Source organism: Drosophila takahashii, chromosome 3L, assembly GCF_030179915.1.
Source record: "Drosophila takahashii strain IR98-3 E-12201 chromosome 3L, DtakHiC1v2, whole genome shotgun sequence".
Classification (NCBI taxonomy): Eukaryota; Metazoa; Arthropoda; class Insecta; order Diptera; family Drosophilidae; genus Drosophila; species Drosophila takahashii.
Genome location: NC_091680.1, coordinates 19,753,371 through 19,768,182, shown reverse-complemented (window position 1 = coordinate 19,768,182; position 14,812 = coordinate 19,753,371). Strand labels below are relative to the sequence as shown.

Genomic DNA, 14,812 nt, shown 5'->3' with positions numbered 1-14,812 from the left:
TAGCTCAAAAGTTAATTACTAAACATGAGCTTTTCCACATTTTTCACATTTAATGTGACAGTTCATAACTTGGCCGCTAACAATGTTTGGACCGATTACACCTGCCGCATGAATCAGCCTTGATTTGGGGCCCTCTTAGCCGCCAATTTGCCCTCGTCTTTTTTTTTGTTGCAGCCATGTGTTTATTTGTCGGCCAGCACTTTGTGAGCCACTTCGCGGCAAATAGCAACTTGAGACTAGCGGGAAAAAAAGTTGGCAACAAAAAAAATATAAAATTACTCAACGCCCCCGCAACAGCTGGCCAAAAACTCGTTGGCAAGCTTATTGTCAACTATTTAAATGCTGCAATTTCGGTCTTTTGTGCAGCCGGAATGTGTGAGGCCCGAGCAGCCATTACACTTGTGGCCATTGTTTGCCTTTATAGCCTTTTGTTGCATAAATCGTTTACTACAATAAAAAAGGAGAAAAAGTTACTGCCGCTATCGCCACTCGTACTTCTTCTTGTTCTTGTTCTGCTGGTTGCCGTGTGTAATTTGTCATTCACACCACGTGCTCGGCTGAGAATTCAGCGGGCGAAGGCAGGAAGAGCCACTGCAGTCTGCAGTTCTTCACCCTCACTCTCTGTCCCCCATTTCCCAGCACTTTTCCAAGACCCCTTTTTTTCGCAACCCACTTTTCCGCAATCCAGCCCCCAACATCCAGCATTTTTAATGGCAGCGAATACACGCGTAAGACGCGACCATTTCCATAATGCAGCACAAGAGCCACCAGCATCTTCAGCTCGGATTGGTTGCACGTTGCGGCGCACAGTGGTTTGGGTATGCACATATCTTTGAAGTACTCAGAAAAACATTCATCCGACAAACATTCTGCAAATATTAATTTGGACAAGGATTGCTAAAAATTGGATAATCCTAAAAAATTAATATAAAATCGAGTTTTTAAGAAACGAAAAACTTGCGTATTTTTTTCTATTATATATTTTATATTTGTAACTTTTTATTTTATAATTTTAATTTATTTTGAAGTCATAACATTTATTATTATCCATTGGAATGCTTTAATTATTTTTAATTTTTAAATATTTTCTTTTTCCGAACACATTCCAAATAAACTTAACCCACTGTGCTCCGTACCAAAGCGCAAAACTGTATGCACTCGAGCTGTATTTAAATGGTGTGTGAGCATTCGGAACCCTTCTCCTCTTGTCGCAGCATCTTAGTGCTCTTTCTCTCAACTTGGCGCACTTTTGTTCTTAAAATTCTGCGTACGTGATCGAAATGTTTGGCAATGTAATACATTCAGTACTTTCAGTGCTTATATCCCCTGCATCGCTTGAATATAAATTTAGCTTAATTTTTTGTTTTATTTTTTTTTTGTTGGAATATGTTTGGCGATTTATGTGAATTCATGTAAATTATTCAGTGCATTTGGTAAATTTGATGGGGTGGAAATGGTAGCTCGGGGATACTTTGCGAGTATTGGATTAAATTTCAATATTTTCCATTTATTCAATTTTACTGTGGAAAGTGTTTTTAGGGGTAAAAATGTCAATAAATATTCAAAGTCATCGGTTGGCAAAATATTCAAAATAAATTTTATTATTTTCAATCAATTATAAAAACATCACTCACTTTTCTGCCTTGTTTGGAGCTCTAAGCAAAAACTCGTACCAAATATCACGTATACGACACGGTGGTGTACCTAATGCTGTTTATTTAAATGTTCATGTTTAGCCCGTGTTAAAGATGATTAATATGCTTAATGGGTATTATTTGGGCATGGGGGTCTGAATGGGCACCAGGTGGATGGCCCTCCATCCCCATCGAAAGACGGTGGGCTCTCGGCGACCTTTTGTCTTAATTACACACACATAGACCCGAAGCCCAGACGACCCATTTCAAGGCAAAATGCCACCGAAAGCGTCTCCCATGCAAAGAAATATTAATGAGCTGCTGCCGACTTGGAGTGTTGTCTAAACAAAACAACAACGGCTAGGGCAAACAACATTTTGTCTGCTCATAGATTTTTGATTCAAATTTAATTACTTAAAGGAAATTATACTTAAATTGGCTTTCAGCTTTGGCGCACGCAACTGGAAAATATTTTCATCTTCATCAAGATATTTTTGTGTATGCTTGAGTGGGGATAAAGTGGAGTGAAGTTGCTTTTTTGGATGGAGGGACGATTGTTTGGGGGTGCCCTTTTTGTGTGTTTAATGCTATTAGAAAGGCTTTCAACGGAATATTTTTGGGTTATTTTAGAATCAATTAATCTATTAAATTGTATATATTTAATTGCACAAAATGGTTGTGGCTCTCTAGCTGGCCGTTTTGGGTTTCTTTAAAGCAATTTTGGGGTTTTCTCGAGGCAAATTGAAATGGATTCTATAATGATGAATGAAATTGGTTGCTTCAATGCACCGAAATAAAATATTATAAGCAGGCTCGTTTAATTTTGAATAGAACAGATGGACAGTAAATTAATTTTTGCTAAGCTCTTTGGTAATAATGTAAACTGTAAACATATTAAATTATGCTAGACAGCAATATAAAAATTCTCATTAAAATTTAAATTATTAAAAACCAAACTTTTTATGTATTTGTAATAAGCGCATATCAGCTGCAAGTAATATTTTCCCGATTGTATCGCAACCATTTATTGAAATATTGACATGGATATTGTGGTAAACCGAGGCAATCGAAAAGCCAATTTAGCAAACCGAAATCAAACAGAAGATTTCAATCAGAAGAAAAGTGTCAACCGAACAGAAAATTTGCCAAATTATAATTGTGCCAAGAAATAGCAAACACAAAGAAGCCAACACGATATATATTCCATATGTTTGTGTGCAAAGTAAATCATAGTTCAAGGCTGGATTTAATGCATTTGCAGCCGGAGATGGCTTAGTACAAGGGCGAAAACCACTTGCGCCTGCCAGAACTGGAATAAAAATGCAATGTTTTATATACCCACATATACATAAGTGCATCCACAAACAAATGTATATAAAATGCGCATATATAACACACAGAGGACCGCAGCCAGCATTTAATACAAAAATAAATAAAACGGAACTGGGTTGCCCCCAGCTTAGTGAAAAAAGGCGGCGAGGGGGCTGCAAAGTGTTACATCAGTGGAAAAGAGCTTTGCCTGACCTTGACTTATAAACACTTTTATAACAATTATATTTTGCATTTTTCTCGCCGCTGCTTATTATTATTTCCACTCGCAAACATAGAACAGAAATCATTAAAAATAAGAAAAAACTTTATAATAAAGAAGCAAAACCCACTCGACTTGATGCAAATAAGCAAAGCAGCAGCAGAGTGATGCCTACGAAGCTAAGCCAACTGAGTGGGTCAGTCGAGCCAGGAACATGCAATCACAGTGAGCACTGTCTAAACGGAACTTAATATTCATAAAATCAAAAAAAATGTGTGAATATTTGGTAATGAAAGACTTAACTGAGTTGTAAACATTTAATATGTTTAATATGTTCTTAACTTACTTATTTTTAAAATTTTTCTTGTATTTACTTCTTTCTCTTTGAGGTATATTTCAAAATTATTTTGTATTCCAAACTTTTTGGAGAATTCGGTTACTTTAAATGACATCTTTATAATTATAATGATAGCTAGTCCGGGAGAAAATATTTTCTTTATTTTTCATCCTCTAAAAAACTTATGTACATTTATTCAATAAAACATTTTTCCATAACAATGAGTACCTTCTGTTGTAGACCCCTTATAATTGCACACAATCAGGTGACTCTCAGCTAGTTAAAGATTTGCCCATGTGGGTAGGGCCCCCCACCCCAAACACCCCATTCCCTTCCCCCTGACCTACAGCACCACCCATCTAGTTGAATTCCACAATAACAATAACTATGCATGAGCTGTACGAAAGTCAAATAATAATGATTGGAACGAACCACAAAAACCGACTGCGCCACAAAATCAATAATTAAAATCGCTGCAAGGTGCTTCTCTTGATTACACGAAAAGATACGAAAATCATTTTTAACTTGAATCGAGAAAAAGTAAATGTTAACTCAAAAGGCAGCAACAGAAATCAGCAATTTAAGAGACAAAAAACGAAACTGAAGACAGATAGGCAAAAACAACAGCAGCAAAGCGATGAGCAGTAAGCGATAGACAGAAAATAAGAGAATAGCGATATAGCACCATAGTTAGAACGAAAAAAAAACAAAGCTTAAACCGCAAAAAATAGCATCGTTAGATGCCCCTCAAGGTCAGGCGAGCATTTTTATCGTATTGAATTCACGGCGTTGAAAATGAGATAAAGAAAAATATAAAAACTAATCAAAATAATAACTCAGAGCAATTAAAGTCGCTTAGAAACAAAGTAGATGGGACTTGGCACTTTTGAATACCCTATTAATCAAGGAATGAATAGCTCGACAAATTATTCTATAGGGTAATAAATAAAATGTGATATTTTTCCAGTAACGCAACAAATCTGTTAAAATAATGAATAATTTATTTTTTATTTTTAATAATTAATCAATTACAATTCAACAGTTAAAGAGTAAGTTAAAACTAGAAATAATAAATTCAATAGTAAATGTTGAGCCTTTGGGGATGTTTTCAAGTCTGAAAGAAATAAAATCTTATTGCTTTAACTCGTGCTAATTGCTTTAATTTAAACTAATATGCAGCTTTCGGCATTGCATGTTTTAATGTCTTTAAAGTGCATGTGACCTAGTAATAAAATGAAATGGTAATTATAAAGCTGTCATTTAAAGTAAAAATATCTCTGCTACAAATAGAGATGTTTAGTTGTATTCACAAAAATTTAGAATAAGTTTTTAAAAACTAATTTATATATCAAAAATCTACTGATTGTAATTATAAGGACATACATATTCAAAATATCTTATATAGTTCGAGCTTTGGACTCAAAAGATTGATAATTGCTTTGTTTTTATAGGTTCGACATGTGTAAGCCAAAGGGCTTACAAGCTCGTCGGTTGATTTCGACTCAAGCTTTGTGTTCTCACATCTTGCCCAAGAAGTTATAACCCCTTAATCTGTTGTTGTTTTGCTCTGCTCTCGGTGGGTTTATCTGCCAACTTTGACAAACATCAGAAATGGATGCCATGCGAGGGGTGACAAAAAGTGTGACAGCATTCTCAAAACTATTTTGCTGGGCCGAACCCCAGAGGCGTTCTCGAATCTGTCAGAGTGCCAAGTGAAGAAGATATTGCAACATTTTTCGCACTCCAAGCGAACGGAGCACAAACGTTATTGACACAAGCTGGATAAGCTGACAAAGGTGCTAAAAAATGTGAGAAGATTGAACGCTTCACTGACTCACCTGCCCAACTGACTGGCTGAATGACTGACTTACTGGTTGACTGACAGACAGTTTATCAAATGATGGACGGGCGTGTATGTATCTCTCGACTCCCAGTCACTTGTGTAGCTAAGCTGCTAAGTAACTGAATCTGGAATTAACTGAAGCCATATTTAGTGACAATTAGTGAGACAACAACAGCAGCAGCAGCCGTCGAGCTAAACAATTTTGAATCTGAAAATGTGTAATGCGACACAGTTTGTGAAATGCGAAACTCAGCGAAAAAGTTGACAACTTTGGCTGGGGGAACGTGTCGTGACACTTGGCACTCAGTAATGCAAATTTCTATGTTGACTCCCTCGAACTGATGGGCTAAAACATCAAGCTAAATCCAACTGTTTGAACCATGTAAATATGATTTAGGAGCATACCTCCCATTGAAATATTAAATAACAATTTTTAAAATAACTGAAGGGTGGCTAAAAGCCATTAAATTAGCTTGGTTGGTTTTTGGTTTAGCTTAACCCATAAAAACGAACCCATAAAATTAGAGTAACATAAAATACGCTTGTGATTTAATGCTTACGTTCACTCGATTGACTGATTGAATACATCTGTTGAGTTCAATCAAGTTTACAAAATTTAAAATCAATATTTAGGGCACATATCGAATGTAGGACTTACAAAATATAGTAGATCTATGATTTAAAAATGAAAAAATAAACCTCACTATTTTTACAAAAAACAGTGATCGTAGCTACAGTAGAATTATGATCGATAAGATAATATTTTTTGTTTTTATACAAAATATATTTTTTTCTTATTTAACATTAAACATTTATTTTAGGTCTCCTAAACACTGGTTGAGTTCTTATCCGAAGAAGTTGATCCGCTAGCCGTAATTCGTACAGCATTTGTATTAATACTGATGACACTCCTCGCTTGATTCAGGGTCATTCTAAGAAAAAATTCATTATAAAATATATTCCCGAGAAATTCATAGTATGACAATTAAATTACGCTAGTAAACACTTCGATTAATAAGAGGTTCCTTTATAGGGATATTTAAGTAACATTTCGAACACCCCCTTATGGTAATCCGAAAAAACTATAGACCTACTTACTGATTCCTGATAAGTTTGAACGTGCTCGGCTTCAGAATAAACAGCACAAATAAATTGATACCCTGGGACCAATTTAGGTAATCAGCCATTAGAAAAAAGTCAGACCAGAATTCTGTGAATTGCACCAAGTAGAAAATTATCTCGAAGCTCCAGGATATTCCCATGATAATTACGAGCCTCAGAAAGAAAATGTAACTGTAACGTAATTAAAGGTTGAAGTAAAAATACATTAACCTACATATTTAAATTATAATTGACTTACGTTTGATTATCCGAGTTGCTCCTTTGCGTTATGTTCCTTAACTCCCTCTTCACCATCATTACTCGGTAAGCAGTAAGGATGAACATGGTTATTTATGTTGAAGGCAATAAGAATTATCATCGGCCCATAGAAGTAGAAAACGGCAGACCATAAGCTGTGGGTGAAATAAGAAGGTACATGAGGTTAGAAAAATTGGAATAAATTCGTATTTTATAACTCAATCGCTCGCTCGATAAGTCCCACAAGTCGAGTACTAGGAAAGGTAGGCTATGAAAAGGCATACTATGTAGCAGATGAAGCACTTGCCGTGCAAGTTCCTCAGTTTCTTAACCATGAGGTACACGCTGATCGTAAGAATCATGCATATCAGTGATATTAACATTACTACGAGAAAATACCATTTTATGTTAGGAAGCACGTAAAATTTTAGTTAATATTAGCTTACCAACAGTCTGCCATATTTTTGATGGTTTAGTAGAATTTGGATCCTCAGAGATCTAAAAATGCTGCTCGCACTATTCCAGTTTATTAATTGAAAAGTTAACCAAGAGCAAGACAAGTATTTAAGAAAATCGTTAAACAGCCATAACTGAACTTTTCCAGTTAAACCGCCCAGCTGGCCTAATGATTTATTAGCCAAGCACTTAGTATTCTGGTGTTGACAGGGCCGCAGACCAGAAAAAATCTGTACCACGTCCATCTCTAATGACAACTGACAACTTATAAGCGAGTGGCATTGAAACATTTAACGCGTTTATATTTAAAATGTATGACTACGCATATGGTGTCTGGCTAAGTACATAAATGTATGGCTATGGCTAAATGTGTATGCATATGTTGTTGGTCTTGAAATCGTGGCTGCTTCTGCTTTTGGCCAACATAGCGCACACACTCGCAGTGCATACATAATTAATTTATAAATTGTTAAGACAACGAACGATACAACACTTGGCCGTACATTTCTTTTGATGCTTTATCAACTGACTGGAATTTTCGGGGTGGGGCGTTTGGGGGTTGGGTCTGGGGCTGTACGGTGGGTGGTTTTTTTGGGGTGGGGCTGGGTGGCAGGCTGTCAGCCAACGAAACGCTTCGTTTGGTTTTGCCTTGACAGCTGCCTACTGGTGCGGGCCTTTGGGGTGGGGATCCGTTCGGGTTGGGCCGTACAGTCAGCCTGTCTCAATTAAGCGCAAATTGAATTAAATACTTTCACATGCGAAAACAAAGCTGGCCAAACACGCACTCCAGGGGCAGGAGACTGAAGACGTGTTTTTCCTATTAAAAAGAAAAATGTGAACACAGAGAGGACTTGAAAGGCAGGCTCCAAAGGGAAACGGCCATGAATCTGTGGGAGATGAAACAATAGCATGGAAAAGCCCGGGATTCAATGATAACAAATTGAACGTATGCTGGGAGAATATATAGAGCTTATGATCCATCACTCCGAAAGGTCTGCCATATCATAGCCTTTCGTTGGTCAAACTTAAATTGAATTTTTTTAATCCTGATTTTTCATTACTGATAAATTACAGGATGGCAACGAGAAGACAATTTAAAAATACTTTTTACCAACGAAAGTCGCTCTTATTTTATAAATATAAAATTTTTTTTGGGATTATTTAAATAGTTTTGTAAAATAATTTATTTTAATTTGTATTTTTCTTTGTAGGAGCAATTTAGCTGTTTTCAGTTTTAATTAAAGCTTATTACCCCTGAAGTAATTAAATACAAAACTTGCGTTTTCCATTTCCAAACATCTAAAAGTATTATAAGGTGGTCTTAAAATATTTGTAAATTAAAAAAAGTTTTCAAGGAACCCTGTTTAAAGTGTCAGGTTTGCCCACTGTTACTCAAATTGCTTTATTTAAACCTAATTGATATTTCATAAGAACAATCTGCAAAGTTAAGGTTCTTTAAATTTTAAAACATTCCCAGGGCGTTCAAGTTAGAAAGAGGCTTTAAGAGGCTTATAATATCAACTGCGACTGGGTCGTTAGGAGCTGGGACATACCTTTATTCCCCACTCGAACCCAAATTGGTTTAATTATATGGATGCCTAAGACCTCTGTGCTCGCTCTGGGCCCACTGTGCTAAGCCCTCTGACTGCTGCCGTAAATCCGCAGAGCCGCCGAGACTATTACGTGGTTAAACGCACCATGTCCACATAGGTCTCAGATGGCCGATCTGCCCGGCCAGTTATTCGCTCAGGCACACACAATCAGTTGACCCAGTCGTGGGAATGGGCAATGGCTGGTGGCCAGATACATGGACATAGATACAAATTCAATCTTTTACTGCCTGTGTTTTTTTTCAATGGCATCGCTTCACTTTTGTTCCTACAATTTTGCACTTGCTTTTCCAGCACCATGATGTCCTTTTCCTAAGTTTTTTTTCACTTGTTTGCTTGGCTTTGCTTTGCTTTCGGTTTTGTTTTCGGTGTGGCACACGTTTTGCTTCAATCTTCTGGCTCTCAGTTCTACTTGTGAATTTTCCACGTAGAAAAAATATTTAATACTCTTAATATTTCAAGCTCTGATCTGAAATATCATAATAAAATTAAAAATAATTTAGTTAAATTCTCCTTTTAAACTTAAATAAATTTGTATTATTAAAACTTTAATGGTTATAAAATCGAGAAAAGTGTGTGATACTTTTATGTTTTAGATATTTTTTCCAGTGCACAACACCTACATATCGTTCGCCGAGCAGATTTTTCTGCGTTGATTTGTCTTGGATTTCTCCGTCCGTGTGTGTTGGTTCAGCCTTTAATTCATTAGACCACAATCGTATTAAGTCTGTAGTTGGGGATGTGTGCCTGCAATTTCATTTCATTTCGGCTCGGCTCAGTCCGGTTCAGATTTTTTTTCTCTCCTTTCGCTCGTGACACTTTTTTCCCAGGGCATCGCTTACAATATCCCCATACACACACTCAAACACACGGATTGCTGCGGGACATGACAGCTTTTGGCTGTCATGTTTAGTCCGCGCGTTGTGTTGTGATTTCCGTTTCCGCTGGCAATCCGGCAAATGCATGCGGTTGTCTCTTTCACGCTTTTTACGCACCGCACGCTACGTGTCGCCGCCAATAAAAAGTACAAACAAAAAACAGACAGCTGGAAAAAAATAAACGGAATTACAAGTTATCCCCCACTTCGAACACACAACTTCATCCTACATATATGCACGCACTGGAGCTATAGCGAAGCTATAAAAGTCAATAACGTCGTTAGCAAAAAATAAAAAAAGTCAAATTGAAAATATAGTAAGACAGCGGAAAAGAATGCGAAAATAAAATAAAAACTTCAGGCATCGCCTCGCTAATAAATTCGTCAGCTGAATAATTTGGGGGGAAAACAATGAAGAAGAACGAAAAGACTTTCGACATCGGAATACTTACTTATTTCAGTGTCCTCTTTTTGTTTGTAAAGTAGGTTAGTTTTAATGTGCTTAAATAAGGCAAATTCTTTATACTTGTGTTATATAACTTTTTTTATAAGTTTAGTTGTTAGTTGAAAGATCCGGGCAGAAGTCTTACTTAACGGGGTCGTGCTTAAGCTCATACTATAAGTTTAATTAAATACTTGAAAGTTATTGGGTGTGCCCCTTTTAAAATTATACATTTCTTGGCTACGAATATAAAACTACCTATATTTCTAAAAATATAATACAAACAATAAATCAATATAACATTGTGAAATATCCATATTAATTTTTATATTTTTTTATCAAACTTTAGTTTATTTTACATCCAATGCTAGCAACTTATCGGAACTAATAACTATCTGTTTTTATTGGCTCGTCTCTATTAATTGTTATCTCAGTGGTGTGCAATTCATTTACAAGATCTTCAAGTGCTCCCTTGAGTATCATCGCAGGCTCTCCAAGTTCTCGATTTTCCTTGTAACATTCCCCTCGTAAAAGCTGTGCATACCCCTTCGGATAACGTATTGGTTATTGGGTATTAAAAATGTAGAGACTCTAAGCGGATTTCAACATGCTTCATCCGCCCACGCTCATTGCGATTGATATTGGTATTTCTATTGCGCCTTGCATGTTGGCCGTAGTGTGTGTGAATGTGTCGTGTGTGTGTGTGCGTGTGAGTATCTGTGTGAGAGAGGCGACGACTTTGTCGACGCCATTGCTGCCTGTTACAGGAAATCAAAGCTTATCAGCGACTACAAGGACGACTGTCGTTGCGCTGATTTCGTTTGCGCCGAGTCCTCAGCCAACAGAACCCCCCTTAAACCGTCACCCCCCGAAAATCCCCATCCTTAGGCCTCGTAGAGCTATTTCAATGCCACTCGAACTGCCACCCAGAATTGGTGGATTCCCTCCCATTAAATTACATGACGATGGCATTTCGAGCATTTGGCTTTTTTTATTTTCTTTTTTTTTTTGGAGGAGATGCACACACACTCACTTGTGCGGTAATCGCAGAGTGTGTGGAAATTGATGTCAACAGGTTAATAAGATCTATATTTATGGCGCATTTATATATGTGTTTTCCAAGTGCTTCCCCGTCTCTTTCCGCCCGCCTGTCGCCGTCTCTTTCGCGTGTGTACCGAGCAGATAAAAGATTATAGAGCTCCGCTCGAAGGGAGTTGAATGTATAATATAATGCCCCGCATGAGGTATGTGGGTGGTTAATTAAGGAATGTTTTTAAATACGTGAGCTGGAATTCTTTTGAAATATAAATTTGGTACCTACATTTCATTTTGTGTGATGATCTGTTGGGGGTGTCGCCTTTCCTTGAATCGGTGGGTGGGACATATTTTGTGGCTTATGGCGTGTGTTAAATGGCTTAAAGAGAATTACATAAATTATTTCAAAAATGCAGATGGTTTCCAATTACGGTGTTTTATTTCTGCCTGTTGTCTTTATTTCACTTAAACGTTTAATTAATTAATTTATTTAATCATTCATGTTTAATATTTTTTTAATATATTATATTTCTTTCACTCGTTTAACTTAATTAATGACAATTAAATTTAATATTTTCTTCAAACATTTCCTTACTTGCCCTACCCTTTAAGGTGTTTTAATATTATTAAAATAAATAAATAGAAAAATCGTTAATCGTTCAAATACTTTGTGATAAAGGCTACAAAAGTGAAAAGCTCAATTAAAAATAATTTGATTTTCCGCACACTGCGTATTCGTATCATTTTGCATTTTACCAGAATATGATTTCAGACAGCATTTCTGCCTGAATTTACAATAATCCCCTCTTTTAAATGCACTCAACAAATGCATGATTTAATCATGTTTATATCATTCAACAAAAATAAAATCAACCATTTAAAGTTGTCGACTGGATTACAGTGTTTTACATAGTAAGCCTTAAAGAAGATTTTGATGCGCATTACAGCAAGCCACATCATAAAAAACATTTTTAATTACATCCCCAATCGACTTTTCCCGCTTCCTTTGGCAGCCTTTATTACTAGCGCTCATCGGGAAACTTTAATATTAATACTTTGTTGAAAAGGAGCTGGCAGAAAATAAGGGAGAGACCGGATAATATTGAGCAAGAATTTTTCACAGTCCATTTAATTTAATTAATTTTCATTCGTAATAAATTTTGTTTTTCTGCTGTGGCGGGCATTCTTTCAGAAAAAAAACCAGTGGCAAAGACGTCGACAAAGAAGACTGTTAAATTTAAATGTATATATATAGAGCAGAGACTACTTCGATATGACTGCATACACACGCAGCTATGATTGACTTTTCCACTTAGCAGGAGGCGGTGGTGAAAATCTGGTTGCCGGGCATAGAAACCCGGCTATCTATAATCAATTTACACAATTTCCTCGTCATTTCCGCGATGCCGGCTCAGAGAGCCTGGGCCAAAGCGGGCTTTTAGAGAAGTAACTTGAATTAGTCTCTACTGATTGCTTTCAGCTTTTAGTCCCTCTCCCTTCCCCGATCTATCTCTGTCATTTGGTCCCTTTGAGCCAGCTAAACAATGTTCCCTGTCAGCAGAACTCGTAGTAGTGACGCTACTACCATATAGCAGACCCAACGACAGGCAGCAGTTTTTGTTAGCAGCCGCTCGAAATAGATTAACATCTTCACGCAGCGGCAATTAAACATGTAGCAGACACATAGATTTTCCTCAGCACAAATGCTCAGTTCCACTCGGCTAAAAAATTTCCTTCAAAGCGGGCCAAGCCGAACAAATGTTACACTTGCTTTTAAATTTTTAGAATAAAATGGTTATTAAACAAATATTCTGAACCAAACTTTTTTTATTTAGCCCATTTTATTGTTTGATTTTTTCCAACATTTATTGTTGACCTTTAAGAAAATGTAGATGTTAGCTATATTTTATTTTTCAGGTTTCGTGGTTATTATGATAAATGGACTATTTTTCCAAAAAGGACCCGGCTTGATCTCCTTTCAAAAGGAGTTCGTCATCAGCAGGACTTCCTTCGGACTGAAACCATTTCCGGTATTGCAGCTACCCCCAGTGAGGGTATACCAAAATACTGACCCCGCATATTGATACACAGACGACGACGACGTAAAGTCGACTTAAAGGACAAGAACTCCGCCCCGTGCGGAAGTTACAGGAAGCGGAGGAAGAAAAAGGCATAAGATGGCAACTTTTCCCCAGTTCTTGTAGTGGTTGGTCTTCCTTTATTTCCGCTTTTTTCATGCTGTACGTTCGGTTTAGTTGTGTTTTGTGGGCGGCGCACATGACTGGAAATTATTTAAGCAGCTGTCAGCTTTGCACCGTCGCGCTTTGGCAGGACCAAAATGAGGAATCGGAGGATATATATGGACATATATATGGATGCTGCGGCTGGGAGCCGAGGGTTAGGTTAGCAAAAGACAGTCACAAATTGGCAGGCTGCCTTGGTAGTTTGCTCCGTTGACTTTTTAAGCGCCAAGTGCGCACCCTGAACGCATGAAGATAAAAAGTACGGAAATAATCTCTCCCCTCCAGAGTGCGAGTATCTGAGGGCGACTTAACTACCCGTATGTCTGCATAAAAGTGAAGTTTAAGAATACGAAACGGGAGGCCAAGACGACTTTTTGCCAAGTTCAAGTTGCGCAACTAACGGAAGAGCCAAAAAAGTATGGGTTCGGAATTCAATCAGCCAAGAGTTCGAAGGGTTAATTGAAACTTGGTTGCTTCGCCAGTGCTTACATACTTTAATTGAAATTCGGAGTACTTAAGAAGCTCACGAAACTTTAGTTCTCTGCGTTTTAACTGGTCTTATCATCTCTTCAAAAATTGTTTTTTATTGGAAAATGTTTTTAAACCATAAATTCGAATTAAGACGCATGCACAATTTCTTAATAAAGATGGTTTGCCTCTTGTTTTATAAATAATTACTATAAATTGAAATGGTTTATTTTAAAGTACATATTTTAATTAAATCCATTTTTCATAACCTTTATCGTCAGTATCTATTGCTGGCGACGGCAGTATATTAAATTACGAATTCATCTATTAAAAACTGAATTTATTTTATATTTTTAAATATTACTGGATGAGCTTATATCGCATTGAATTTTTTTCCATTTTTCGGGTTCAATTTGCCGAATAGAAAACTCCATTTCCATAAAAAAGACACATGGTTTATTGATATCCCTTCATCACCTGTTCAATTCCATTACCCCACATTGGTAATTGAAACCTTGTATCTCACCAAGATAAACGCCGAAAAACTATTTTGCCCGGTTTTAAGGTAAAGAACATTTAATCAAATAAAAGCTTCCCCCGGAAAAACTTCGTCTTAGGGACTTACCATATGCATATTGCTAACACGCCACATTGTGGATGGGCGAAAAAGGGCGGAAAAAAATGTCAACCCAAAGGAGCCGGGAAAAAAATAGATGGGATAACTTGGTGCAGTGTGGTTAAAGTCAAAGTTGGTATCCAGTTTCCACTGTTGCTGCCACCGGTTTTGCCACTGTTTGTTTTGGGGTGTTTGCGAATTTATTTATTGGCGCAGACTGGCGTCGTTTTTACCTTTTACCTTCCTGCCGAGAGCTTCGGTTGGCTTTGGCTGCAGCCATTGGGCAACATTTTAGTGCCGGCTTTATTTACCTGCAAGCAGCCGGAGTAATGGGTTAAATAAAAAGCTAACTGCTACCTGC

General features: G+C 37.1%; 2 protein-coding genes across 4 annotated transcripts in view; one reads left to right on the top strand and one right to left on the bottom strand.

The window, feature by feature from the left end:
- LOC108055781 (Ig-like and fibronectin type-III domain-containing protein 2) overlaps positions 1–14,812 on the top strand; it is a 74,632-nt gene that overhangs the window by 11,671 nt on the left and 48,149 nt on the right. The gene's annotated exons all lie outside the window — the stretch shown is intronic.
- On the bottom strand, positions 6,139–9,629 carry LOC138913030 (probable G-protein coupled receptor Mth-like 3). Of its 2 annotated transcripts, XR_011418602.1 has the most exons (6): positions 9,394–9,628; positions 8,714–9,239; positions 6,706–6,859; positions 6,617–6,638; positions 6,444–6,555; positions 6,139–6,277 (listed from the first exon to the last, which is right to left on the bottom strand). XR_011418602.1 is itself a non-coding variant. In XM_070215232.1 (5 exons), the coding sequence occupies exons 3-5, from the start codon at positions 6,789–6,791 to the stop codon at positions 6,172–6,174; spliced, it is 387 nt and encodes a 128-aa protein (XP_070071333.1). In that variant the 5' UTR covers positions 6,792–6,859; positions 8,714–9,239; positions 9,394–9,629; the 3' UTR covers positions 6,139–6,171. The 2 variants fall into 2 exon arrangements, 1 of the variants encoding a protein (XP_070071333.1); XM_070215232.1 differs by having other exon boundaries at positions 6,444–6,638; positions 9,394–9,629.